The sequence below is a fragment of the Puma concolor genome, chromosome D2, assembly GCF_028749965.1.
Source record: "Puma concolor isolate L17-30 chromosome D2, mPumCon1.1.hap2, whole genome shotgun sequence".
NCBI lineage: Eukaryota > Metazoa > Chordata > Mammalia > Carnivora > Felidae > Puma > Puma concolor.
This window is the reverse complement of record NC_141677.1, coordinates 15,536,420-15,562,754: the sequence shown is the minus strand read 5'-3', so window position 1 is coordinate 15,562,754 and position 26,335 is coordinate 15,536,420. Positions and strand designations below refer to the sequence as shown.

Sequence of the window (26,335 nt, the reverse complement as noted above, 5' to 3'; positions counted from 1 at the left end):
AGTGTTGGAAAACTGGACATCCTCATGCACAGAAGGCAGTTGGACCCTTACATCATCTACCAGAATTAACTCAGAGTAGGATCCTAGGCCTAAATTTAAGAACTAAACTATAGTTCTCGGAAGAAAATACAGAAGGAAGTCTTGTAAACTCAAGGCAGGCAAAGTCTTACTTGATACAACGTGAAAATAATTCTTGGCTTGGAAACTTTAACCTTCATGAAAAAAGTAGAGCGAAAGGGATTGGATTCAGGAATAATCCTAATTTTAGGTTCAGTAACATAAAGACACAACATGAAACAGGCTAGTAATAACTTTGGATGTGTGTTAACTTATGATAACAAGCATTGTCAAATTTCTTTCTGTAATCCGTTGCTTACTAGGAACTTGTCAGGGTCTTTCCCACAGGTTCAAGGAAAATAACGTATGTGCAGTGAGGGGCATTTTCCCTGCTGCCTGTTCCTGTATCTGAATATTCACAGCTTCGCTGATGTCCGGGTGCCCAGGTTGTTGATTGGTTGCTCTCAGGCCCTTCCGTGGCCCCTGGAGGCAGCACACACAGAGCAACGTGGATGCTTAAGATGGTCAGAGTCTTCACAATCTTTATGTTATTGCTCAGCTGTGTTTCAAAGACCCTGCTCAGCTCAGAATGCAGTAAACATTTACTGGGCACCCCACACCCCCACCATGTGCCAGACATAGGATGAATGAGATGCCCCTGTCCCCAGGGAACTTAGGGTCTGATCTTCATCAAGGGCCACCGGACAGGGCAGAGGGCTCAGGTCTCACTTGGCTTCCTTTCTCTTGAGGCTGCAGTGCAGTGGGGTGGAGAGTGCAGGGGCTTCCTTCCTGCGTTCTTCCTCAGCTCGTTCTCTTCTGCGCCTAGTGCTATCTCCTCGGTAAGGGCTTTCTGCGGCCAGCCTTCTGGTGGTTGAATACAAGACAAGGATTGTGCGTGCAGGGGAGGGCCCCTGAGGCTGACAGATGATTTTTACTTGTTCTCACATTTGAGAGCCCGTCTTCAACGCACAAGGAATGTAACAGTAGTAACTGAACACTGTAGACAGTTTCATATAGACCCCTTACTGTGAAATTTTCAGAAACAATCTTAGGGCAATCAAGGGGGGGGGTAGCAAAATATTAATGTCGTTTTTTGCATTCGTTACATTTTTAAAAAAAAATTTTTTTTTTTCAACGTTTTTTATTTTTGGGACAGAGAGAAACAGAGCATGAACGGGGGAGGGGCAGAGAGAGAGGGAGATACAGCATCGGAAACAGGCTCCAGGCTCCGAGCCATCAGCCCAGAGCCTGACGCGGGGCTCAAACTCACGGACCGCGAGATCGTGACCTGGCTGAAGTCGGACGCTTAACCGACTGCGCCACCCAGGCGCCCCTGCATTCGTTACATTTTTAACACAAAAACATTCTCAAAATGAATCTTTTCCAGTGTTTATTTTTTTCTATGGAACTAGGGCTTGGAGCGTGCCCTCAGCATGTGGGACACACCGCCTCTGCCCCTGCTGTGACACCCTTACCCGACAGCTCCCACGGAGGGCCCGGGTGGGGCGGGGGCTCACTCACACCTGGGCGATGGAGCTGGGGCGTGCTCGCCGACCGGAGGCCCGGCGTGAAGTTGAACCGAGACCAGATGGGGCCTTGCGAGCCGGGTCCTGAGACCAGGGTGGCCACGTGATCATGACCGTACGAAGTAGATGGTGAGGCATTGCCCAGACATACAGAACTGTGCCTGCGTGGCCTGTAAGCGCTCCTTTTTATTCCCTCTGAAGCCCCACGCCTGTTAGATCCCCCCTGCTCTGCCCGCCCTGGCTGTGCCGCCTAACCAGCCTCCACGCAGACCCGGCACCTGGGGTCATGGGGCTTCCCACCTTCTCAGCCTTCCTTCCCAGGCCCCCCCCCCCCCCCCCCCCGCCCCAAGCGCCCTCTCGAAAGCCTGGGGATTTACAGAGTTGGGATGGAGCCTCCGCTCCTGCCCCAGCCTCCCTGCAGATGTGGATTCTGCCCCCACCCACCCTCCATGCTCTCCTCACTGCAGCTCGCATTTACAACCGAGCAGCAGTGGGACTGTCCCCTGTACAAGTGGAGGATCAAATGCCCATGACCGTGCACTCCTTTTGGTGACTGGCTAGAGAACCCAGGGGATAGTTGAGGCAGGGGTGCCTGGGGCGAGCAGTGCCCTGGTTGCCCCTTGTTTCTCACCCGTGCAAAGCTGGCATTAATTCTTTCCCTCTGGTCCAAGTGGTCTCTTCCTTTCCTCCCCCTCCCTCTCCTCCTCCCCCCCACCACGTCTCCTGTACTTTCCTTCCCTCTGTCTTTCCTTTCCGTCCCTCCTCTCCCAGCTCCACGTCTCCTGTGTTATAAATCTTACATTTCTAGGGGAAGTAGCCCCAAATGCCCCTCATCTTGTATTCTGCCCTCTGAGGCACACGGTAAACTCTCAAACACTCTGAGGGCAGAGCCTAGGGTAGTTCCTGGTGAAGTCAGCGGGGAGGAAGGGATCTAACGGCCCCTCTCCACTAGCGCAGTGGGGTTACGAAGCCCCCTGATGAGCCTGCCAGTTCCCACCACTGTCTCCCCCTTTCCTCCATTCACATCAGCAGACTTCCTTGAATGCAAACAGCAGAGAGGGACTTGGCTAATTTAAGCAAAAACAGCAACAGAAAGCCTTGCAAGGCTGTGTGGCAGTTTCTTCTCAAGCCGGAGCAGAGCTGATGGTCCTCCTGGGACCACAGACCAGAGCAACAGGGCAAGGACCAGTGCACCGCGTCCTTGGACTTACTGTTAGAGGTGGTGGCCTCGCCGTTTGCTGCTTGACTCAGTCCTTTCAGGACTCGGGCTCTCGGGAGGCTCTTCAGGCCCAGCTGGAACTCGTTGGCCAAGAGCCAGTTTCCTAGATGACGTCGTCTCCCAGAGGAAGGTCACAGTGCTCTTCGAGGAGGGTGAGTGGGTGCTGGGGAGCCACGGGGATGAAGCCCGCCGTGCGTCTCCATCACACGTTCATTTAGCGCCTGCTCTGTGCCAGGTGGTCCGCTAGACGTGGACGGGTGTGGACTCGTGCAGTGGGCAGTCCGGTCTCTGGGTCCGCCGGCACTGAGCCTGCTGGCTCTCCAGATGCACTCACTTACTCTTTCTGTGATTCTTTGCTTGCGTCTTTGTCTGGGGGACCTTCTCCCATGTCCACCGGTCAAAATTCAGTCCAGTCCAGTCCACGGAAGTCTTTTCTCGCCCCGCCGCAGCTCCCGTGCGCCTCTCCAGAGTTTCTCTCCCGGACCCTTTACCACCAGTGCACTCACTGTCCGCGTCTGTCCCTCTGTTCTGCTCTGCCAGCTCCATGAGGTCAAGTCCCTATTGGAGTCCTCTCTGTGTCCCCAGTACCTTGCTCAGTTTCTGGTCGCCACCCCATCGATGTTGAGTGGGTGCGTGTGGGGGCCGAGCAGAAGGCACACACAGGTGACGGCTGAGGAGGTGGCCCTGCCCCTACCACCGTCCTGGTTGGACCGCCCACCGTCCAACCCCCCACCCAGGAAGGGGCGTCTAAATGCTTTTCTTGGACTCATTGGGACCACAGCAGTAAAGGAAAGGAAAATGAAAACAGATCACCGGGTAAAGTGTGAATGAACTCCCGGTTCCTTTGTGGAAGGATGCGAATTACAGAGGATGCAGCCGGAGTGGGGGGATCGAGGTCTAGCCTCTGCTGTGTCCCCAGCTACCTCCGAGGGCTCAGTGTGGTCCTGGCACCCCCCGGACTTAGCTTCCCCATCCTGCAGATGGGGAGTTGACTGACGTCAGAGGCTCCTCGCCAGGCTCAGCTTTTCCATGTGGAGAGACGAGTAGATTACTGACCTCTGGGACTTCCCAGAGTTCAGGTTTGGCCGCTCTCGGTGGGCTCCTCTTAGGCGGTTCTCCTGGTTCAGGTCAGGTCGCACGGGGGCTGCGTCCCACCTGCATTGACATCTACCCAGAGCCCCTCGAGGGGGTCAGCTCCCAGCTCCTCGTGGTTAGAACCACTTCCACTGTCTGAGCTGTCGCTTTGCAGAAGCAGGGGTGGCATTCGACCTCGCGTGTCCTGTCCTCACAGTGCTCTCGGCCGGGGCTTATGAAACCTGCCTCCCCTTCCCAGGCTCTCCCCATAGAGCACTGCCTGTCAGAGGATTGAGGAAAAGGAAGGGACTCTGAAGCCTTGTCTTATTTCCCCCACAGGTCACCAAGGAGAATAGGAACCGCCTTCTGCCAGATATCGTGACGTGTGTGCAGAGCGGCAGGCAGTGAAGACGGCTCGCGTCCCTGCTTCGTGCGCTTGAAGAGGTATGCTGGTTCACGCGGAGCCTCCTCGGGGCCCTGCCTGGCAAGGACTTAGGCCTTCCGGCTTCGGAAGCCTTGTGGGTTTTTCCGGAGAAAGCCTGACAGCTGTTCTCCAAAAAATGTTTAAAAGATCAGTTAGCCTTAATGCCTGACCTGCACTCCACGATGAGCGGTCCGCCGCGGCTTATTTATGCCGAGGGGGTCTGTTTATTTCCCCTTGCAGTTACGCGTATGATTCTGGTAAATTATGGAATGAGAAATGGCTTTCGGGGTATTAGATGGAATTCGCCCCCACTGAAGTTCATAAGCGTGTTCCGGGGAAGGGGGAGAGGAGCGGCCGCTACCTAACCGATTTTGCACGTCCCGAACTCAGACCCCGCTCCAGTTGGAGCTGTGGTTTCAAGGGACACTAGTTACTTGGTTTGTAAAAATAGTTCAGGGAAAGGCCAGTTTCGGTCCTCCCCGCCCATCTCATCGTCTGTTTGCTTATTGCTTAATAAAATAAAAATAAATGTGTTGGTGCAAACGCGTGAGCCCTGTGTGGGAGGCAGGTCTTCATTCTGTACTCAGGCCTGTGGGTTTGGGTCGGAGCCCCCACTCCGGCCACATCAACTTAGACGTGGCCTTAAACCGTTCCGTACCCCGTTTCCCTTCCAGAGTAAGGGGGAAATGAGTGTCGTCCAAGGAAGGCGATGCCACAGCATGGAAGGAAGCCGGCAGCAGCCATCCGTGTGATCCCCTGGGGAGGGCCCGGTGCCGGGAGCTGGGGCTGTTGAGAATGGTGTGGAAAGATCAGGTTCAGCCTGTCGCGGGGCGGCTGTGGAAAAGGTGGCAGGTGGTTGACAGTACTGCGGAGACCGCACGGTGCTTTTGGGTCCTTTCTGGTGCAGATCCGCGAATCTCCGGGATACTTGAGCAGCCGGCCTTAGCTCCAGACCCAGCTGGCACAGATGCCAGGCGTGCCCCTGTCTGGAACGGTGGCCCGGTCTGGGCGTGCGGAGTGAGGGGTCCTGAGCACTGGGTGCACTGGACAGTATGGGAAACACTTGCGTCTCTGAGCCGGGACAGTGGTCGGTGGCCCCTGACGGGCTCTTTGGTCAGGATCCTTTCTTTGGTGTTTCCCCAGGGGAGCCTCCCGAAGCTTGGTCTGGATGTGCTGAGCCTTTGAGGGGTCACAGCTGAAAGGCCTACCAGCTTATGAACTAATCTCTTATTACAGATCCAGAGTGGGGACGAGGGCATCTCTGTCCCGCTGCCCAGGCCCGAAGGAGGGCCACACGCAGGTGTGGTCTGTGCACCTCCGTGTGTCCGGATGGCCACGCCACTGACTCAAGCAGCAGAGGCTTCCTCAATCCCCAGGAGCCTGGCCGCTGCCTCAGACCTACTCGCCAATGCCCACAGTCCTGAATCCCGCAACGGCCTCAGGTAAACTGAGAAAGGGAACAGGCTGGGGAAGCGTCACCTACGTGCCCCTGAAGACGGACCCCGCACAGGCCTGGTGCAGCCGGTCCTCCCTGGCCAGAGGGAGCCCATCACATGGAGCCTTTACTGGCCCTGCAGGAGGGGCCTGTCTGTCAAAGTGCGAAGGGACGTTCTCCTCTCTGCTGCTTGTCCTGAGTTCTGTGTTTTCAGTCATGACTATATAGTACACTGATTGTGTCTGAGAAGGAAAGCTAGTGAAATTTCTCGCAAGAAGGTAAAATCGCTAGTTTGTGGGCACTGAGAGCTGAAACCAGGTGGGCTGTGGAGGGTGGGTGAAACAGGGTCCTCGGAGGTACCCAGTGTGAAGAACAGATTCTGGACGGCCCCCAACACGTAGAGGGGATGCGAGCTTCTGCGTGCTTCCTCTTTAATGGTAAAGAAACCTGCCTTTAGTGGCAGATACAGAGTTTGAACCAAGTCTGTGTGGCTCCAAAGCCCAATGTCTTTCCACTCCTCCCACTGTGTCCCTGTTGAAGCTTTCTGTCCTTTTCTGTGCATCGTGTGCCCCCAGATCTCAGAGCTGACATTTTGCTGGGATAAACTGGCAGCTATAAACTGGAAGAGCATTTCGTGGTGGCTCTGGCAGGGACCTTGAATAATTTGTCAGGATGATCAGGGGCACATATGAAGATATCAGAAGCTATCCCTGTGTTTTAAGAAGTTTAATAAAGGATAATGCTGTGGTCTGAATGTCTGCGTCCACCCCCCCCCCCCCCAGATTCTTGTGTTGAAATCTAAGTCCCAGTGCGATGGTGTTAGGCGGGAGGCCTTGGGGAGGGGATCCGGTCGTGAGGGTGGAGTCCTCGTGAATGAAATTAGGGCGCTTATAAGAGATCGGGGAGGGCTCTCCCCTCTGCCTCGCGGGGACACCGCGAGATGGCCATCTGTGAACCGGGAGGCAGGCCCTCACCAGGCACTGAATCTGCTGGAGCCTCGATCTTGGGCCTCCCAGCCTCCAGGACTGTGAGAAATCAGCATTTGCTGTCCCACCCCCCCAGTCTGTGGTATCAGATCAGATGACTTCACAAATGACTCTAACCCACGACTGACCGCACACAGTCTGTAGAAGGCGCATTCTGAGCGTTCAAGAGACGCTGAGGCAGAACACCACTGGAGGCCCACGTACCGAGCACAGGCCAGGACCGGAGGGGAAGCCGAGGGCGCGGGTCCACCCGTACCGTGCCACTACCCGAGACGAGGCGGTCTGGGAGAGGAAGGGGTGCGGTGGCAGGGACGGGCTGACGTCGGGAGCTCCCGTTCATATCTGGGTTTGAAATGCCTACTCTTCAAATCCAGACACCTAACAGATAGTTGGGTCAGGGGCCAGACTTGAAGGAAGAATTCACTTTGAAAACACAAAATGCACAGGTGTACTGTTTGTGTGAAGAGTTTCAGCTGGAATAACATGGACGGGACAGAGCAGAACGGATGTGGAGAATGAGTTGACCGCACCACCAGCCACTTAGGTACAGCGCTTTAAAAAAAACCTTTTTTTCCCCTCTACCTCTGAATATGCGCATGTGCAGGGATGGACGAGTCTCTCAAATTCATGGGCCCTCATCTGTCAGAGCTCCCAGCACAATTGCAAGTCCAGAGGCCCCCTCCATTCCCAGCCCCCAGGTCATCCAGGGCGGGGTAGGGGGCGATGGTGGCCCAGAAAAAGTGGAATGGCCCTTTCCCCTCTCTCTCTTCCCGTCTTGGAATTCACGAAGGTTGCATCTGGGAAGATTGCACACGTGGGTGTGTGTGTGAGTGTGTGTGTGTGCGCTGATGGTGGGTGCTGTGTCCCCAGAATGTAATGACTTGGACCAAACCACTGGACGGTGGAGGAGGCCTGAGAGGGGCTGAGGACACAAGGGCTGCGCTGCACGCTTTACGGGCAAGGAGACGCCGGAGCATCGAGTGATTTTAGAAAACTACCTGCCAGACAGATGGTTTCAGCACACAGTGCAAACGCATTGATTTAGAATCAATAATGCCCGGTTAGCCACACGATTTATATCAAACCTCTTTAGAGGAAAAACCGTTTCGTTCAGTGTCCAAAAACATAACCCTTTGGTTGTATGCTGGCAGCGCATTTAAACGACTTCTGCAGGAGATGTCACTTTAGGAATATCGCCTTTTAATGGGGGCTAATCCGTTGTCTTGCAAGGAATTCTCTGATGCGCGTCGAAAACGGAAAGGTGGTTCGCCACAACGTAGAGGAAAAGCGTGGCTGCATTGCCCACCGGCCTGCAGGGTCCAGGAAGGGGTCCGACCCCATCTCTCCCTTTGTGGGCACGCACACCCGCGCACAGAAGCGTGTTTACATGTACGCACTCCCGCCATGCACGCCCGGAGGATTCTACTCCCGCAGACAACGCACGCTTGCGTTCAGATCCGAGGACTTTGGCCTTCGCTGTTGTTGACAAACCATAACCAAGCTGCTCTGCTCCCTCTGCGCTGAGAACCGGGATAAGCGGCCGAGTCTGCAGTTAGGGAAGCCGCTCCCGAAGCACCAGCAGAACAGCGCACAGGAGCAGCGGGAGCTCTCGGCTTCTCGTTTACATTGACGTGTCTCTCCACCATCAGGAGATTCATTTTCTTATTTTCAGGAGATTCATTTCCTTATTTTTTTTTCTTAACGTTTATTTATTTTTGAGAGACAGAATGTGAGCGGGGGAGGGGCAGAGAGAGGGGGAGACCCAGAATTCGAAGCAGGCTCCGGGCTTTGAGCTGTCAGCACAGAGCCCGACGCGGGGCTCGAACCCACCAACCGTGAGATCTTGACCTGAGAGCCAAAGCCGGACGCTTAACCGACCGAGCCACCCAGGTGCCCCAGGAGATTCATTTTCTGTGGAACACAATGGCTTTCTGCGTCGCTTGCTTCTGGATGCCCACTGGGTGGTTAGCTCACATCAGGCTGCTACTGGGCATCTGTCGTTTTTCTTACGGAATTCATGGAGATGCCCTTTGTGGGGAGGCCACGCTCACAGCTCAGGGCCGGGCATTTAGTCCTGAGGGCTTGGCTGTAAAGTGGCCCAAGAGGATTTCAGGGACTGCCAGCCAAGTTTGGTTTGGCCAATTTGGAGAACTACAGTAAGGTTCTATCAGCCTCTCATTAGACAATCACCTGCATTTAAATCAATAGCCAACTTTGCATCTCCAGGGATCACTGATGTGAGAACAATGTACTGTGCCTCTGCTTACAGAGCCTACCTATTATTATTAATTGGCAATTCTTATTTTGAAAAAAGAAAAAGTATTACCATCTACTTACGGGGGGAGGGGAGGAAATTCTCCACCATGCCCTCCCCTACTCCCCACACTTCCAAATCCTAGATTCCTTGAAGAAACTTGCAGAACTGTTTCCAAAATGAGTATTTCTAACTCTTTCCTTTCCAGAAGGGATGAACCACAGGCCGGTGATGATACTCTTCATGGACCCCCTCGCCCCCCCCCTCCCCACCCCTTACATCCACAAGGAACCGGGTTTCTGCTTTACCCGGTAGGGGCTCTTCAGGTGGGCAAAGTCCCAGAATTTGCCCAAATGTCATTCTCATAATAAAGGCTACAGCAGAATTCAAGCAACCGGACACAACAGTAACTGTAAACATTTTAATTCCAAAAACGAAGGTGTGTGCAAGTGTTCTGTGACCCGGGAAGGATCGCTCGGCTCGGAAAACCAGCGAACATTCCTGTGAGCGTATGGGAGCGCCGGGCGAGACAGGCCTGGTTGTGGGAAGCCGGGGACTACAGTTGAGCGTCATGGGATTCCAAATGGCTTTCCGTGCTCCCCCCACAGGCCTAGATTTCTACACTTGGGTCGCTAGCGTCGCTGGATCTCTCACGGGATACTTTAGACCCGACTTCATGCACTACCACGTTTCTTGCAGAAAAGCCGCCGCTGGCTTATACTTGACGTCTGCATAAATACTATAAAGAAGTGAGGTTTTCTTTATGCGTAGACTGAACCCTACTGTGTTTGACCAGCGGATGGTATGATGGGTGCTGCTGTCCCTTTAACGTGGTAACGGTAATGTATAAAATGCCAATTATTAACATGCACTTGTCTTAGTTTCTTCAGGGCAGGAAAGAGTTATTTATGCGCTCTACTTCTCTATTTAAGATATTACATGGCTTTTTGTTAGAATTTTCAAATTCTGGAAAGTGTGTTGTGCATCCCACGTCCGGGGGGCTCCAGGGGTGGCTTGGAGCAGTGTTGGGGGAAGGGGGTGTGCTGCCCCGTGTTTTATCCTCACGTGAGACTCTTCCAGAACCCGAGGTAAAGTCACTGTTGGCTACAGCAGCTCTCGTTTTTCCACAGGAGGGGCTCCTGGCCAGCCCTGCCCCCCTACTGCTCATCGGACGCACTTTGCTGGGAAGCCGTGTCGTCCAGGCCCATGTCCTCCTGGCTTGCTCTCCTGCACATCAGCCCCCCATTCTCTGCCATGGCCTCGGCCAGACGGCGGTCGCGAAGCTGCCCCTGCTCGGTGGCCTCGGTGGGTTCACACGGCTCAGAGAGGTGCTTCCAGAGAGAAAGGAGAGGCAGGGGTCTCAGCAAATGTTACCTACCGCCGCTTCGAATCCCCACCCGCCGCCGCAGGGGCCGACCTAACCCGCCAACGCGACAGGTCCCAGGTCGGATGCGGGGGCCCCGGGGTTCTGGCTTCGGTGGGGAAGGAAGGAAACCAGGGGTCCAATGTGCCGGGGGTGGGGGGGCAGCTAGGGGCTCTGCACATGGGGACCTTTCCCCAGGTCATGTGGCCATGCTGGGAACACGGGCCCTCGGGGGAGAGGTCACTGTGTGCCTGGATTTCCTGGGTTCTGGCCAGCGTTCCCCCCATACACACACTTCCCACCTGGCAGGAACGCTCAGTACGGCAGGTTTGCCCCTGAACCGTCATACGGATGGTTATTTACCCTGGGTGCACAGAGTGCCAAGGGCCCAGCTGTCCTGTTGCAAAGAGGGAAACTGAATTTGCCAGAACCCCAGAACCACACCCACAGACGGCATCTTAAACAGATTGAGCGGTGGGAGAAAAGTCTGTTACTGTGCATTTTTATGAGGGAAGCTTGATTAGACCTTAGTGACCTAACTAAACCTAGTTACAGCTCCTGAAGGAGCCAGCCTCCTTGCCTTTGGCGGTGTGGCCTGGGGCTCCAGGAGGCCCACAACCCCACCACTGCCGCGGCCCCACGGCCCCGCGGAGGGGGTTCCTGCCGACCGTGGACCCAGGGGTGGGAAGGGCACCTTCCCATGGCGTGGCCCCCATCAGCCCGCTGCAGACAAGTCCCCCAACCAGAGAGGGGCAGGCCGTGACTCCCGTGCTTTTTAGAGCAGGAGAATGTGTGAACACCCAGAAGGAGTTCGGGAGACCTGCACTGTGACACCCAAGTGCGCCCTGTGCCTCCTGTCCTCGCCTCCCGACCGCTGGGTGGGGAGTGTCCGTTTTCACTCACTTTCTCTCTTACGAAGCGCGAGTGTTCGCCTCACGTCCGCTCGCCTGGAGCTCTGGGTAAGGAGCCGTCTGCTTAGGGGGAGTCCCTCAACCTCTCATTTCCTAGCATTTAAATACATGCGTAGAAGGCCACACCACGGCAGCTTTCAGATTGAATCCGGTGGAAGGAACGGACCGTAGTCTGACGCCGGTGTTGATGTGTGTTCTTCCCCCTCCCTCGGGCCAGACTGGTGTGAAAAGGGAACGAAGGAGAACGTGTTCCTGCTCCGGGGGGGGGGGGGGGGGGGGGGGTGTGGACCCGCTCGCATCCCGGGTTCGGGGCTAAGGAGAGCAGTTCAGCTGAGCTCCGGTGTCTCGCAGCCTCCATACTGCCTGCCGTGTGTCATCACCTGCGGGACGTGTGCCGTGCGTCTCGTCTGCCTCCGCGCACGGCCAGAACACCTCCTGTCTGGGGCCCCCGTGGACGAGGCGATGGCAGACGCGGGGGCCCGCACCCCACCCTGGCCCGCCGGCCGAACCCCTTACCCGTGTGGCCTGGCTGGCGGCCCGGGCCGAGGGGCCCATGACGATGTTGACGCTGCTGGACGACTGGGTGTCGCTGGTGTTGCCCCCCTCCGCGGCAGAGAGTCCAGAAATGACCAGAGCGCTCGAGAAGCTCCTCTTGCCGAAGAGGAAGCTCAGGGTGGAGCTGGTGGACGAGCCCAGACTGGACCTGATCAGCGCCTCGGCCCGCTCGCGGACGCTCAGGTGGCCCGTGGTGGTGACCGGTGGGGGCTGCGAGTGCAGGGACGCGGCCGAGGTGTGCAGGGACAGCCGGCTGCCCGAGAGCCTCTGGGCCAGCTCGTGGACCGACGTGGACGTCTGCAGGAAGGCCGGGTGGCTCTCTAGGATGGGGCCCGATGAGCTCAGCCCGGGCGGCCTTTGGCTCAACGCCTCGTGTGCTTGGACAGACTGACTCCGGCCTTTCCTGCCGCCTGTAAGAGAAAGCGGAACCGGCTGCCACAGCAGGTGCTTACCAACATTAAGGTCTGTGCGGCGAGATGGGCAGCTGGGCCCCAGGTTGGTCCACTGTGGCCAAGGTCGGGACGGCCCCTCCCGGGACCCTGAGGACGTGGCTTGAGCCAAGAGCCCCCGGCAGCCCCCGGGCGAGTGGAAGTGTTGCCACGGGGAGCGGGGGTCAGGGTGATCGGCGCGAGTCCTGCGTTTCCAGAAGCTCCAGACCCAGGCACCCTGGGATGTGTCACTTGACAGTGTAATTTGACCCTAGCAAGCAAATCCAATTCGGTTCCTGCGTCAGGACCTTGGTTCCTATGCTCATCTGATAAGCAGCGATAAACGGAAGAAACATGCAGGCTTGTGTCATTTTTAGTTGCCTCAGAAGGTGCGGGGGGAATGGTTGAGCCACCTGCCTCAGCCTTCGTTTTCTACAAAAGTTTTCCCCTAAAATCAAGGTCATTAAGAAGAAGCCCTCACAGGTGTGACTGGCCAGGCCCAGGCCCAGGCCCACATTGACATGCGCGTGGCCCCCAACTCCCTCGTGCCAGCCGCGCCTGGGCTCAGGGCTCCTGCTGAGGCTTGCAGACACAAGGCCATTCTCGACAGAAGGGTTCCGACTGCCCCAAAGGCTTGGTCCTGCCCACGTCTCTGGGAGAAGGACGCGACCACTGGCAGTTTTATAGGGAAGCGGGGGGAGGAAGGCGTGTGCTCGCCAGGACGCTGAGTCGCTTAAGCATCAACAATTGCTAGGCTCTAATTCTGAACTATCATTTTGAAGGGAGCAGATAGTGACCTCACACACGGTTCTACAAACTGCCTTATCGACATGTCTCCCGAAGCCGCGACATTGTAGACATTCAGTCGGTAAAAACAGAGGGGCTGAAGGGGTGGCCCCCTGAGGACTGTCCCGTGCATTTTCTCATGTTCCACCTCACCCCAAATGTCCAAGTTAATAACTGTGCATCTGGCGATTCTAAAATCCTTACATATGTGTATAGGAGGCCCCGAGAAGAGACATGTCCTTGAGAGAGAGTGCCTTAGGGACCATATTAATACAGAGATTCCAGGGGTCCCCTCCAGCCCCGCCTCCACTCTGCCTCTTTTTGGCTGCAAGGGCCCTCTGTCTCATGTGGATCCAGTGCAATGTAGACAGCAGGATGGGGGGGTGGTGCCCGTCTCCACAGGTGTCCCCACCTGGTCGCTCCTACCCACCTGCTGGAGGGACCCACCCACGGTGCCGCTCAGAGTCCCACAGGACTGGGAGGAGCGTGGGCAGCCCCTGGCCTGGCGCTCTCAACCCGGGGCCGGCGCCCATCTGATCCACCCACACCCAAGAGCTAAGTTACCCTCTCGGAGGGAAAAACGGGGAGAAAAGGGACCCTGACGAATGCGAATTAGCAAAGACGGTGATTTGGTAGTCTGTTCAGTCTGACAAGGCCAAACATCTGTTTGTGATTTATACCGTAATGCTGATTGCTGTCCAAAAATACCCTACATTCATCCGCAAGTCAGTGATTTTGATGGCTGGGTAGCAGACCACCCGTGCTCGGTGGGGGAACTCATCAGCGGGCCCCAGAAACAAAGGGACGAAGACCCATCTGTCCGTCCAAGAGGAATGGTCTGTGTTCTGTGCAAGATAACGTGCCTCCCCGCACCTCATCGCTTCACTCTTGTTGCCTTTCGTGGTTGTTATTGCTGCTCTTAATTTTTTTTTAATTAATTCTGCAAGTGGAACAAGTAAGCAAATCGTGCTAAATTCATCTGTGCTGCTCAGGGTAATTATTTTCCAATTTTACTTACTTTGCCAGTTCTCCATTACCAAATGAGGAGCGTTTGTAGGGCAAACCTCCTTAGAACCCGGGTTGAAATACCATAGAAATTACCCTCCTCGGTTCATCATGTTGGCACCGTTCCTCCATCCTTGATGGTTATCTGACAGGTTCTGGGAAGCCTCCTATTAGCATAGCCTTCCTGTCCAGTCTGGGATTCAGATTAGTTATGAATTCCTAACTGCCGTCCCACAAGTAGGCCACCAGCCTCCACCACAGCGACCAGTCCCCTTACAGCTGGGATGTCTACTTCTTGGTGTGGCAAGAAGACTGCAGGCCGTCGGGCCGTGATCGAGACCGTATAGTGAGTGCGGGGCACATGGGGGGCAGGGGGGCAGCAGACGCAGTGTGGCGGGCTGGGGACAGGGGTCAGTCCTCCGGGAGTCTGGCAAGGACCGGGATTGGGACACTCGGCTGAGAACCGAGAGGCAGGGCCCAGGGGAAGGAGCGGCTGGGTCCCCGGTTACGGGAATCGAGCCTTGGGCACCGTAAAACAAGATCCCTGTCCTTAGAATTTGGTTCACATTCACCCTTCCAACTGTTCCATCACTGCCACTTGGCTAAGCTGCTCTGTCGTGCCCTTCCAGAGAGTCAGGCCCTCCACCTTGACCCCCGGGGCCTCCCTCCCGCACGGCACTCCGCCCACGGGTGGTAACTGTTTGCTCTACGGTGTGCACGGCACTGGCCGCCATCCTCCCCGCCCCCCTGAAGGGACGATGGCTGCGCTGTTCCCAAAGGCTCAGCACACAGCACGCTGACTGGCAGTAAGGGACGGCAGGGACCCTCCCGTAGGACTGACCTCACACCGAGACCCTAGAGCGTCGTAAATCCCTGATGAGGAACAGAGTTGGCCCCGGAAAGTTTCGAGTGGGGACACGGCTTCTTGACCTCGGCCATTAGAACCACTGGAGAAGCTTAGTACTTTGCCCTAGAGGCTGAGACCCCCGGATGTGCCCCTGCAGGCAGGCCGGGCCCTCACCGTGCACTGGAGGGTGGCCTCTGGGGTGGGGCGCTGGGGCAGGGACTTTCCGAGCCAAGGACAGAGATCTGGGTGTGGGAATCCCCTCCCCTTGACCGGCGGACAGCCTTTAACGTCCGCTGGCTGGGCAGACTCCCTTTCTGGGAGCCCTGGTCTCCATTCATGTGGGCACAGGAGTTTGATTCGCCTGGGGGGTGACGGGGAGGCCAGAGAGGGCTGTGGCTGAGATGAAACCCAGGGTCTCCGCTGCAGCACAGTGGGGGTGGGGTGGGGGGCGCCGGCCTGCCGGAAGGGCGGGCAGGTGGCTTCGTCAGGGCACCAGCGGCTGCAGCAGGTTTGGGCTCCCCAGGGCAGGGCCGGCCGGCCAGCTGGGGCTGCCCTTTCCCACCAGGGGCTCCTTCTCGGGGCCTTCTGTCCCGGGGACCCCAGGGGCCGGTATACACGGGGCCTCGGGAATGGAGAATGTCCCCTGACCCTGCCCGAGTCAGAAACCCTCCCCGAGTGCCCGTGCCGTCCGCACCCGCCAAGGAGCGGGTGGGCGTAAGGGGTCCCGGTCTTTGGAGGGCCAGCTGGGTGTGGCTGTCCTGTCACCCCGCGGACACCTGTGGACACTGCTGTTCATCGGGTGCCAAGGGTCCGCGGCACGGAGCCTCAGGAAGCCCTCACCTCCCTGGTCCTCCGGGGCCTGGGGCTCCGGCACGCCGCTTACGAGGTGGGGCGTGTTTCTACCTGCCGAGGGACGGGGAGATCAGAGACGACGGTCCTGTTCTTGTACTTCACACAGAGGGTGAGCAGGTGCAGAGAAGGTCAACACAAGATGGCAGATGTCCCTGTATGGCTTCAACCACAGTAGTAGTAAAAACAAGGTGACGTTTACCTTTTCCAGGGGGGCAGGAGGGAGAGGCGTCTGTGTCCCGAGTGTGGGGGAGGCAACCTGTCCCTCTCGCGTACCCACTTTGGGCCTCTCTAGATTTCTCTCAGGGGACCTGCACGCCAGCCTGCCTCCAGATTATTCCCCTGCTGTGCTGAGGAACTCCTGGGGGTCCCAGATGCTACTTTCAAGGACACCGTCTCACACGCCGCATCCCTTCGAGTGCAGTTGTGGCTTCCATCCCCACCCTCTGACCCCCCCCCCCCCCCCCCCAGAATGGATGCTTTGCTCACGCCACCGCCTGTGAAGCTCCCAGGTGAGCATTAGGAAGGGAGGACTCACCCCGGGAGCCCTCACACGAGGCAGAACCCTGGGCAGCTGCCAAGGGGAGGGTGGGGACGCTGGGCAGTTTCTGCATCAGCCAGAGCTTGGAGGGGGGCGAGGGCCGGAGGGGTGGCCCCTGCCATCTCCTGTCTGGGACTCACGACCCCCAGCTTCCCTCAGCTCCCGGGCCCCCTTGGGGACGCTAACCCGAATGGTTGGAGGAGGTAACCTCTCTGCAGAACTCGAGCTCTTCGGTGAACCAGCTGGGGCTCCTACTGCCTCCCAAGAGACACCCCGGATGCTCTAGGGGTGGGCGGTAGCCCACAGGGGACCCAGGGGGTGGCCCTCGGCTGCCTTCCGGGGTCCCCCTTCTTCCCAGGACTGTGCCAGTTTGGTGTGGGCAGGGCCCTGTCCTCAAGGCGTCACCAGGAGAGTGTCCACCAGGAGAGGTTTCCCGGAGAACTTTCTGAAGGTGCAGAGCCGGGCCCTGGTGGGATTCTGGCAGGGGCTTGGGGCACCCGGGACAAGCCAGCAGGGTGAGCGGCTCTTGGCGCCAGTGCTCGCGGCCGTGACGGACAGACGCCGGCTACCGCTGAGGTCCCACTTGGGAATATGACCCAGCGTCTGGCCCCAAAGGGAAGCCTCGGTGCGAACGGCCGAACTCAGCTTTCAGAGCTTGGGGGCAACCATCCACTCGTTCATTCAGTGACCGCTGAGCACAGGGCCACCACAGACCTGAGCACAGGGCCGCCACAGACCTGAGCGGCCACCTAGCCTGGCAGTTTAGAGGGGCCTCACCCAGGCGCTCCTGCGGCCACACCTCCCCCCACAGGGCCAGGAAACCAGGGACAGGCCGAGCCCCCACACGCTCCTGCGGGGCCCTGTGCTGGGCGCCTGGCACTCGGGAGTCTCTGCCCAGACCCAGAGCTCAGACCACAGCCCCAGGCGCCCCCGCCTCCCGGGGTGGACGGTGGGCCTTCCTGCCGCTGTCGGCAGGGTACAGATGGGGTACAGACGCGCATGGGGTACAGGAGGCCTACACACATGCACGAGGGCCCCTCGCTGGGGGAGATGGGGCGGGGGCCATCTGTCCGTCCCCTGCAGAAGTTAGGGCCGGCCACACCCAGCACCCACTGCGCTGTGCTGTCGCAGGCCGGGGACGGTGGACAGCTCCCGGTCCCTGACACGGTGGTGGCAGGGCAGAGTGGGGGCGGTGCTGTGTGACCGGCCTGCTGGGGCCTCTCTGGCAGGCGGCATTCGATGAGAGGCTGGGCGAGTGAGCGGGGGACCCGCGACGTGGGGAGAAGCATGTTGGAGCCAGAGGAAGCAGGAGCGCAGAGGCCCTGAGGGGGAGCCTGCGTGACGAGGGTCAGCGAGGAGGCCCGGGGACCAGGGCAACGTGAGCCGGCCAGAGGGCGGAAAGTAGGTATCGGGGAGATGGTCCGTCACGGGGAGCCATGCAGGCCAGGCGAGGGCAGAAGCGTGCCCCCCAGATCCACACACTCAAGTCCTAACGCCTAGCACCTCAGAATGTGACCTTACTTGGGAATAGGGCGGTTACAGGTGTAATTTGTCCCATGAGGTCATACCGGCGGGCCTTCCTCCCGCGGGACTGGCGTCCTCAAAGAGAGGGGGGATTCGGATGCAGACCCGGGAGGTGTCCCAGGGAGAGCACCACGTGCAGACGGAGGCAGAGAGAGGGGGTGATGTGTCTACAAGGTAAGGAATGCCAAAGCCGGCCAGCAGACCCCAGAAGCTGGGAGAGGCCTGGCGAACATCCTCCCACAGCCCTCGGGAGGAAGCAGACCTCCCGGCACCTTGATCGCCTAGATCACCGGCTTCCAGCATCCCGAACTGGGACACAACCGTTTCTGCGGGGCAAGCCATTTCGTGCGTGGTACTTTGTGATAGCTGCCCTGGCAAAGGGCTCCAGCTTTGCCGCTGGTGAGAAGGGAGGCCGTGACACCGAGATTCAGCTGAAGAATGCCTTGACCTGCCTTAAGTTCAAAGGACACCGCTCTGGCTGCCAGGAGTCATCAGGGCTGCGGGAAGGGCCAAAGAGAGCAAGAGAGAAGTGCCTCCTGTGTGTGAGATGGGGAGGGGAGGGGAGGGGCGGGCTGGCCCATCCTCCCCACTCTGGGTCCTCTGACCCCCTGCAGCGGGGCAGTGACTCCTCCTCTGCGGGCATGTCAGCACGGGTTCCCCCCTGTGTCCCCACCCCCAAGTGGGGACATAAAGGAAGCCCGGCTGGCTGCTTGGGGAGGAACGGAGTGTCAGCTTTGCCTGCTCGTGGGTCACAAGGGAGACCAGGTGTGAGAGGAGACTCGCCAGCCAGGGGACAGGACAAACTCAGGGCAGGGACTTGGCCAGCAGCACAGATGGAGGGCTGGGGCAGGTGCAGGCCGGCGGCCCCATCGGCTCGTGCCCAGGCTTGGGGACGAGGGCGGCACTTGATGAGGTGACACAGCACCCCAGGGCCAGAGTGCAGGGACCGTGCCCGGTGGTTAGGATGGCAGCTTCTGGGTCTGGGTCCCAGCTGCGTGACTCTGGGCAGTGATGTGACTTCATGCCCCGTCCCCTCAGCTGCAAGGTGAGTATGGGGAGGGGCTCTCTCTTTGGGTCACGGTGAGACTAGTGAATTTGCACTTGGAAAGCACACAGGTGAGGGTCGGGCACAACGATTGTTACTTATTAAGATCTGTCACCGCAGCAGGGATGTCCTGATACACCCGGGGCGGGTGGCTTCAAAGCCGCTGGGGCCTGGCGACGGGCCCCCTCGGGCCCCTGAACAGGACGACCGCTGGTCTGGGAGCCTGAGGCAGCCTCGGGGGGCGGGGGGGCGGGGTGGGGGGCTGACAGTCACGAGGGCTGGGAGCCCAGGCACCTTGGAGAGCATGGAAAGCCAGGAGTGACCTTGGCAGGAGCAGTTTTGAGAAGCAATAAGGAAAACTTAACAGCTGGTTTGGCCTCTGGAAGATCCTGCTGTAACATCTGCCCCCAAAGTCTGTATTTGCTCCCAGGTGCTGGCCTCTGGCTGTAAATGGGAAGAACACTCACGACCCACGGTGTCTGGGCTGTGAGGAGAGGGAGGAACTCTAGCCTCTGCCGGGCCCAGCACAGCAGGCACCCTTTTACTCCTTACGAAGAGGAGGAGTCTCACTGGGTCCGAGGCTCATCCAGCACACCCGGCCTTCCTCCCGCCGGATCCCCCGGGCCCAGACTTTCTCTGCTGCAGACGAGCCACCTGGACAAACACGCAGGCTCTTCTCCATGTGGAAGCCACCTTGCACGTTCCCATCTGGAAAATCACTTCGGTGATCTTGAACCTTAACATTCCTCGTTCAGTAACAACAAAGGGTCAACCAAGCAGTAAGAAAGTCCCAGCCTGAGAGCGAGCCACACACTGAGGCCTCGGGCCGGGCAGGGGCACCGCTCACTCAGCGTTCAGGGAGGATGGCTTCAGTCAAGGGGCAGGGGGTTCTGTCCCCTCTGAGCAGCTAACGCCAGCCACTCTGCCTATCCACCCATCTCCCTCTCTCTCCCCATCTTCTTCCTTCCCATCTTCTACCTTTCCGTCTCTCGGGCTTATCCATCTCTGTCATCTGTCAGTCATCTCTCCCCCCACCCCTCCCTATGTATGTGTATTTTTTTTTAAGTTTATTTATTTTGAGAAAGAGAGAGAGCGCACAAGCAGGGGAGGGGCAGAGAGAGGGTGAGAGAGAATCCCAAGCAGGCGCCTAACCATCAGTGCAGAGCCCAAAGCGGGGCTTGAACTCATGAGCCCTGAGATCATGATCTGAGCTGAAATCAAGAGCTGGACGCTTAACTAAGACACTCAGGTGTCCCTCCCTATATGTATTATACTATTTTCTTTCTTTCTTTCCTTCTTTCTTTCTTTCTTTCTTTCTTTCTTTCTTTCTTTCTTTCTTTTTCTTTCTTTCCTTCCTTCCTTCTTTTTCTTTCTCTTTCTTTTCTTTCTTTCTTTGTTTCTTTCTTTCTTTCTTTCTTTCTTTTTCTTTCTTCTTCCTCCTTCATTCCTTCCTATCATCTGTCTATCTACCTACCACCTTGCCTGTGTTTATGTAAACCCTCACTGTTTCAGTCAAATCCTCAGCCTTGCTTGGGGCACTTCCAGGAGGCAGGGACCATCCCTTGCTAACTCCCTCCGTACAGAGCTGGCCTGTGGGACATGCACAGAGAGGTGTTTAGCGAAGGCTTCTGGATGGTAAGGAAGCGCCAAGGCCAAAAGGTGAAACAGCTTAACAGGTTGTGAAGGGCAAAGCCGAGCACCGATGTGTGGGCAGGAGCTAGGACGCAGCAGCTGCCCGTCCTGAAGCCACCTGGCGTGTCCTCTCGAGCCCTCGGTGCTGCCTCTCCTACCCTCTCCCCAGGGGAGCGGGCTTCAGAACCTCATCCACCTGGGTGAGCCTCACTAGGTGGGCATCGGTTGCAAAGCGATTCTAAACTTTAAACTCTCCCCAGGCATGGACCAGTGCACCTTATCCATCAGGTCTGCCGGCGCCCTTTTCCGCCTCGTTTCTTGTCCTCTGAAATGGCAGGTGTACGTGGCGGGGGGGTGGAGGCAGGAACCAGAAAGAAGCAGGAAAGGGGGGGCAGGAGGCCTGTCTGTGCACCCCACAGATGCAGAGAGGAATGAGGGTCCACTCCCGGAAGGAGGCACATGCCAGCCTGGATCGGTAGCTACAGCACAGCCACACACAGTAGGCACACGATCCGATGGCCACCAAGTGAGTAAGAGGGGGGAACAGATGGACAGACAGACAGATGGCTGGCTAAGGTAATAGGATATGGATAAAGGATAAAAGTTGAGTTCTAATGGGGGCGTCTGGGTGGCTCTGTCGGTTAAGCATCCAACTCTTGATTTCGGCTCAGGTCATGATCTCACGGTTTGTGAGTTCGAGCCCCTTGTTGGGCTCTTGCTGACAGTGCGAAACCTGTTTGGGATTCCCTCCCTCCCTCTCTCTCTGCCCCTCCCCAACTTGTGTGCTCTCTCAAAATAAACAAACTTAAAAAAAATAAATAAATAAATAAAAGCTGAGTCCACCAGAGGTTTTCCTGGGTAGAACCTTCAAGAGTCAGTAAATTTAGGGCATCCTGTGGCCCAATCCTGATTTTTTCTTTTTGTAAGAAGGAGTTCTCCGAGGCTAGAATGACAGCATAACCCGTGGTGTCGGTCACGGGGACCAGAGGAACCTTGATCAGTAACCGTGAGGCCCGCTGCACCCACCTGTCCTCTGTGTCCCTTCGTGCGGTGACCAGTGGTGGGTCCCATCTTTTCTGGGCTGCTCGGTGCTGCTCTCCTGGTTCTCGCCGCCCGGAGCGCGGCCGCCTCCTGCGGACGGGGCAGCCCTCCCATCCACGTCTTCGATGTTGCCTGTACCATGCTGGCCGGCGTTACAGCCCTTCCGCATCCTGTCGGGGGAGAGGGACTTCAAGGGCCCTCACCAGACATTTCTACCCGCCCCCCCCCCACCAAAGCCCCACCACACCCCTGTGGAAATCAGGATTAAAAAAGACCACACTCTACAGGTGAGCACCACACTTGGGATGCAGGGGAGCGGGGGAGGGGTCTGCTCCCCAGATGCCAGTGCCTGAGAAATGAATGACACATTGGGATCCACATGCTGCAGCCTTGACCTTCTGAAAGAACCCTGGGCTTCGAGGCCTGAGATCTGGAGCTCTGCCATACTTGGGCCAAACCACCTAGAATTCATCCCAGCTAACCAGGGACATTATCCCAAGCAGAAAGGCTTATTGGTTGGAAGCCGTGTGCTGGGGGAGTTCAGGCCCCGGCCCCGTAACAGATGTACAACAGCTACTCCTGCAGACCCATAACCCGTGCCACTCTGCGTGAGCGCCGTGCACGAACTCTGTGCATGAGTGCTGTGCCCGAACGTTGTCTACGAACGCTGCGTACAAATGCTCTGCGTGATCGCCGTGCACGAACGCTGCGCGCGCGAACGCCGTGCGCGAACCCTGTGCACCAACGCGGTTTATGAACGCTGTGACGAATGCCCTGCACAAACGCTGTGCGTGAACGCCGTGCACGAACGCCAGCCAGACCTCAGCCTCAGCAAGTGCGAGGGACACAGATTCTCATCTGCGTGAGGTTTCCCTGATTCGTCATCCGAGACTGCTCAGGGAAACAAATGATCTGTTAGGCCACACGGGAATAGCGGTTTTAATCACACAACAGTGAAACTCTAACCAGAAGTGGGGGAGCTCTCCCCGCCCCCCCCCCCATAACGTCTGGATGAAGGCCTTGGTGGTAAAGACCTACCTTAACCACTTGGTTCGGAACCACGTCCTGATGCCGTCCAAAGTGACAGGGCCGCTCCAGACGCTCTGCAGCTGCCTGTGGGTCCCTAGATAGGACGTGGTTAGTGGGGAGACGTACATGGGGTACCCCAAGGGCTGGTCACAGGAGGAGTTAATCAAGTTTCGGAGGACCTGCTTGTTGTTCTGGATGCTTCCGCGCTCCGGGTTGCGGTTGCGAAGGAATATGAGCTCTTGCTGCTGCCCGGCCCAGAGGCCGCGGACACATTCTTTGTTAACCTGCAGGTGGGGGAAGGAACGGAGAGAAAAGCAGATGGTGGCATGTGTTTTCAGTCTGTTGATTTTAACCTACGGAGAGCGACCGGGGCTGTGGGTCTGAGTATCTGTGACCACAGGACTTTGGCCTAAAGCTGTTTTCGCAGTCAAGCCGGAGCCGCGGGCAGTCCTGTAAGATGGGTATGATGCCACTTTCATGGGGAAACAGGGCGAATAAGAAAGCTGTTGCTTTGGTCCAGTGGTTCGAAGCTATACGAAGAAAAGAAACACTGGTAAGAAAGCCCCCAGGTCCAGGGATAGGTTATTACAGAAAGTTCTGGAACTTTGGCGAACTAGAAAAGTGTTTAAAAACAAGGCAGATCCTGACCCTCATCTACACGCGTGTCTACCAGGACTCCTCGCCAAAGCCCTTGTGGACACACTGGTTCTCACAGGCTCGAGGGACCCTGGCCCCTTTGCCCACCTCCGCTCCTCCGAGACTGTGTCCCTGAGACGTGACCGCTGGTGCCAGCCGGGAGGTAGGGCCACTGTACCTTGATCACCTTGAAGCTCAGGAAGGTCCTGTGGAGCATGATGACCTTGTACTCGTCAGTGCCCTCGTCCACCACGTGACGCAGGGTGAGCAGCTCCTCCTTGTTGGACAGCACGGCGCCCCTCCAGGCCGGGTCGCCCTCGTGGCAGATCACGACTTTCTTCTCGAAGGACTGGATGGCCTCGTAGAGGACCCCTGGGTCTTCATATTCATCGGGGCAAGTGAACTGGTCCTGGGGGGGGGGGGAAGAGGTCCATGTGCAGGCTCGGGGAAGACCAGCGAGCTGATCCGTGGGTGAGTGACCACATGGCGACTCGGCCGGTGACCCGAAGGGCCAAGTCCACTCCGCGTGGACTCTCTTCCCACACTCCTTCCGAATCCCGACGGGGTAGAGGACATGTCCTCGTCCCATTGTCCTAACCGCTGGAACGTGCCTAGGGAAACGGCTTTCAGCCTTAGGTTTCTCTGCCTTTGCAATACAGTTTGGGTACTTCTGAGATGTCATTTTCGGTGGCCAGCTCCCCTTCTCTGTCCTGGCGGGACATCACCACCCCCCCAGCAGCTCTTGCAGACCAATCACCACCGCTGAGGTCAAGAATATCTGGACGGCCTCGATGCTTAGTTACACGCCCACTCATAAACGTCATGCCAAGAAAAGGGACCATGTTTTTGAAAAAGGCTTTGTCCCATCACGTTTCAGGCTTATCCTTTTATAAAAAATGGATTGTTGTTTTGGTTTTTACCTGGTGAAGCTTCAGGGACATCCTGATGGCCGGGGCGACAACTTTATGCAGGAGGTCCATGTCGGCAAATACCCACTCGTCTCGTGCTGTTATTCTAAAGTCACCTTTGAAGAGGGTGTGAAGGCCATACAGGAAAGAGTCCAGGCTGAAAAGCAAAGTCCAAATTACTGTTTGTTCCCACTGAACAGTGTTCAGAAACCTGTCGCTTTGAGCAAGGTCCGAGCCTCCTATCTGTCACGCCAAGAAGGACCTTCGAGCCTTTAAAAGCCTGAGCAGCCCAGAGTGTACCACTGCCCGGCCAGAGCCTGCGCCCAGACCCGCACCCCTACCCCGACAGCCGGGGTCGTGGTCAGCCTCAGTAGCTGTGGGAGCCACCCCAAGCCACTCGTGCTTGATGTCTGAGTGTGACGGTGCAGGCCGTGGTCACCGCGAGCCCCCACATGCAGGTGCTCTATTCCAGGAGGCCCAGCGGTGACCTTCTCGGGGGGTGACTGACAGGGCCACCTGGGGACCATTCTCCTTTGCGTTTCTCAAGGTCTCCTCCAGGTTAGGTCACTCATAATAAAAACTGGACTCTACCACAGGATGCAGAGAAAGCAACAACACCCGTCGGAATCCCGAATCGGTCATTTGGATTGTCTGAGCACTTCCGTTCCCCAGGCACGCCCTTTTGTGAATGGCTGCTGGAAATGGAATACGGGGGAGGGTTAGAATGAACGGCCCAAGGGTTTTCCAGGATTACCCAGGTTTTCACGTTTCTGAGCTTTTCCTGCTCTGCTTCCATTTCCTGCACATAATTGAGCATTGCCTGGACCCAGAACACATGGCTTGCCCAAGGGAAATCTTTCACGGTCTGGGTCCTTTACGTCTTGGATGAACGTCAGGAACCCAGGTTTGGGAAAGGCGATGGATCCCACGTAATGGGGACAGGAAGAGGTGTTCTTCCTCTCTCCTTTATTTCCACTCACATCCTCCATCACAGCCACCGCGAACGACCCTGGCCTCTCACATCCCTGAGAGGTAGTTACAAGGCAAGTACAAGAAACAGCAGTCCTGATAGGGCTGAACTGGGACAGAATGAGCAGGAGAATGTGTGAGAAGGAAAATCTCTGAGGATGGCCGCTCATAAGGATTTAATGAGTTGGCTCACTGAGCAAGACTTTTGATTCAACGCAGCACATTAGACCTGCACGTCAGGGAAATAGTTCCACTGATTGCTATTTTAGCATTTCGTTGCAAAATGTACCGCTCGCATTAATTTCCTTCTGGAACCCTCTTGAGAGGGACGCCGTGGCTTCGAGTCAGAGCAGACTGTGGGAAACGGAAGCAGCCAGGGTCTAGGCAGGTGGGGGCTTGGGGTGCTGTGGCTTGGAGGAGCCCAGAACCTTCCAGAAAGAGTTCCAGGAGGCAGGCCTTCCCGAAAGGCTCTCCCTCCACAGAACAAAGACTTCGCCGGGGCTGTGGGCTCAGTGGGCACCTGGGAGGCACCGACGGGGGAGGCACAGGACGGCAGGGCCGAGCACAAGTTTTAGAGTGACGAGTACTCTCTGCTCCCAGCTGAAAACCGCTGAAAATGCCCCCGTCACCAGATGAGAGCTAAGCCCTGCAAAGGAACAGCTAGATGGCAGAACACGGGTGGGTCTTATCCCGGAAAGGCTGCCTACACACCCGGGAAGAGAAAACACTCCTCCAGACGCAGGGATGGGGGTGGCGGCAAAGGAAGATTATGGGGCTCGCCCAGACACCCAGAGCAGCGTCTGCAGAGAAAAGAGCAGAGCAGGGAGTTCAAGGCGCCAGCATCTTGTTTCCCGGAGCATGTACATGACAGCCACAGGCTGCTTACTTATCAGGACGGAAAGCGGGAAGGCCCCCAACAACAGATGCTTTACTCGTCATTTCTCTTTTTGGAGAAAAATGACACTGTGGCACGTAAGGCTGTTCTTTTCCAGTGATTCTCAATGCAGAAGGCAAAGCCTGAACCGGCATTTCCCCGGATTGGGGGGTCTTATCCCTCGCACCTTAAAGGTAAAGGCATCCTAAAAGAAAGGTGTTTCATTACCTGCCTTTTATCCTCCAGAGAATGAAGGGGAGGGAGGCAGAGGGATGTATCGAGTGGGGGGAGGGCTTTTGGGGGAGGGGGCAGAGAGCACGAGGTCTCCAGGAGGCCTGCAGCATGTTTCTGATTTGGACCGTCATAGGGCTTTGTCTTTTTCAGATTCCGCTGAGAGATGACGAGCACCCCCCCCCC

At 57.1% G+C, this 26,335-nt stretch overlaps 2 protein-coding genes across 10 annotated transcripts in view; one reads left to right on the top strand and one right to left on the bottom strand.

Annotated features, from left to right (window-relative positions):
* The window catches only part of NTPCR (nucleoside-triphosphatase, cancer-related), a 39,973-nt gene extending 27,382 nt beyond the window's left edge, over nt 1–12,591 (top strand). For 2 of the 6 annotated variants that reach the window (XM_086679671.1, XM_086679668.1), the window contains 2 exons: nt 4,216–4,320; nt 10,106–12,591. In XM_086679671.1, the coding sequence (XP_086535797.1) occupies nt 4,216–4,284 (69 nt within the window). In that variant the 3' untranslated portion in view covers nt 4,285–4,320; nt 10,106–12,591. Of the gene's footprint in view, nt 1–4,215; nt 4,851–5,536 lie in introns of those variants that run through there. The other 4 variants (XM_086679670.1, XM_025915036.2, XM_086679669.1 and 1 more) reach the window with 2 other exon arrangements.
* The window catches only part of PCNX2 (pecanex 2), a 303,804-nt gene continuing 286,851 nt past the window's right edge, over nt 9,383–26,335 (bottom strand). For all 4 annotated transcript variants that reach the window (XM_086679664.1, XM_086679662.1, XM_086679661.1 and 1 more), the window contains exons 29-34: nt 24,088–24,232; nt 23,346–23,576; nt 22,541–22,815; nt 21,488–21,672; nt 11,766–12,214; nt 9,383–10,306 (exon numbers count right to left, since the gene is read on the bottom strand). In XM_086679664.1, coding sequence (XP_086535790.1) covers nt 10,133–10,306; nt 11,766–12,214; nt 21,488–21,672; nt 22,541–22,815; nt 23,346–23,576; nt 24,088–24,232 — 1,459 coding nt within the window. In that variant the 3' untranslated portion in view covers nt 9,383–10,132. The remainder of the gene's footprint in view (nt 10,307–11,765; nt 12,215–21,487; nt 21,673–22,540; nt 22,816–23,345; nt 23,577–24,087; nt 24,233–26,335) is intronic.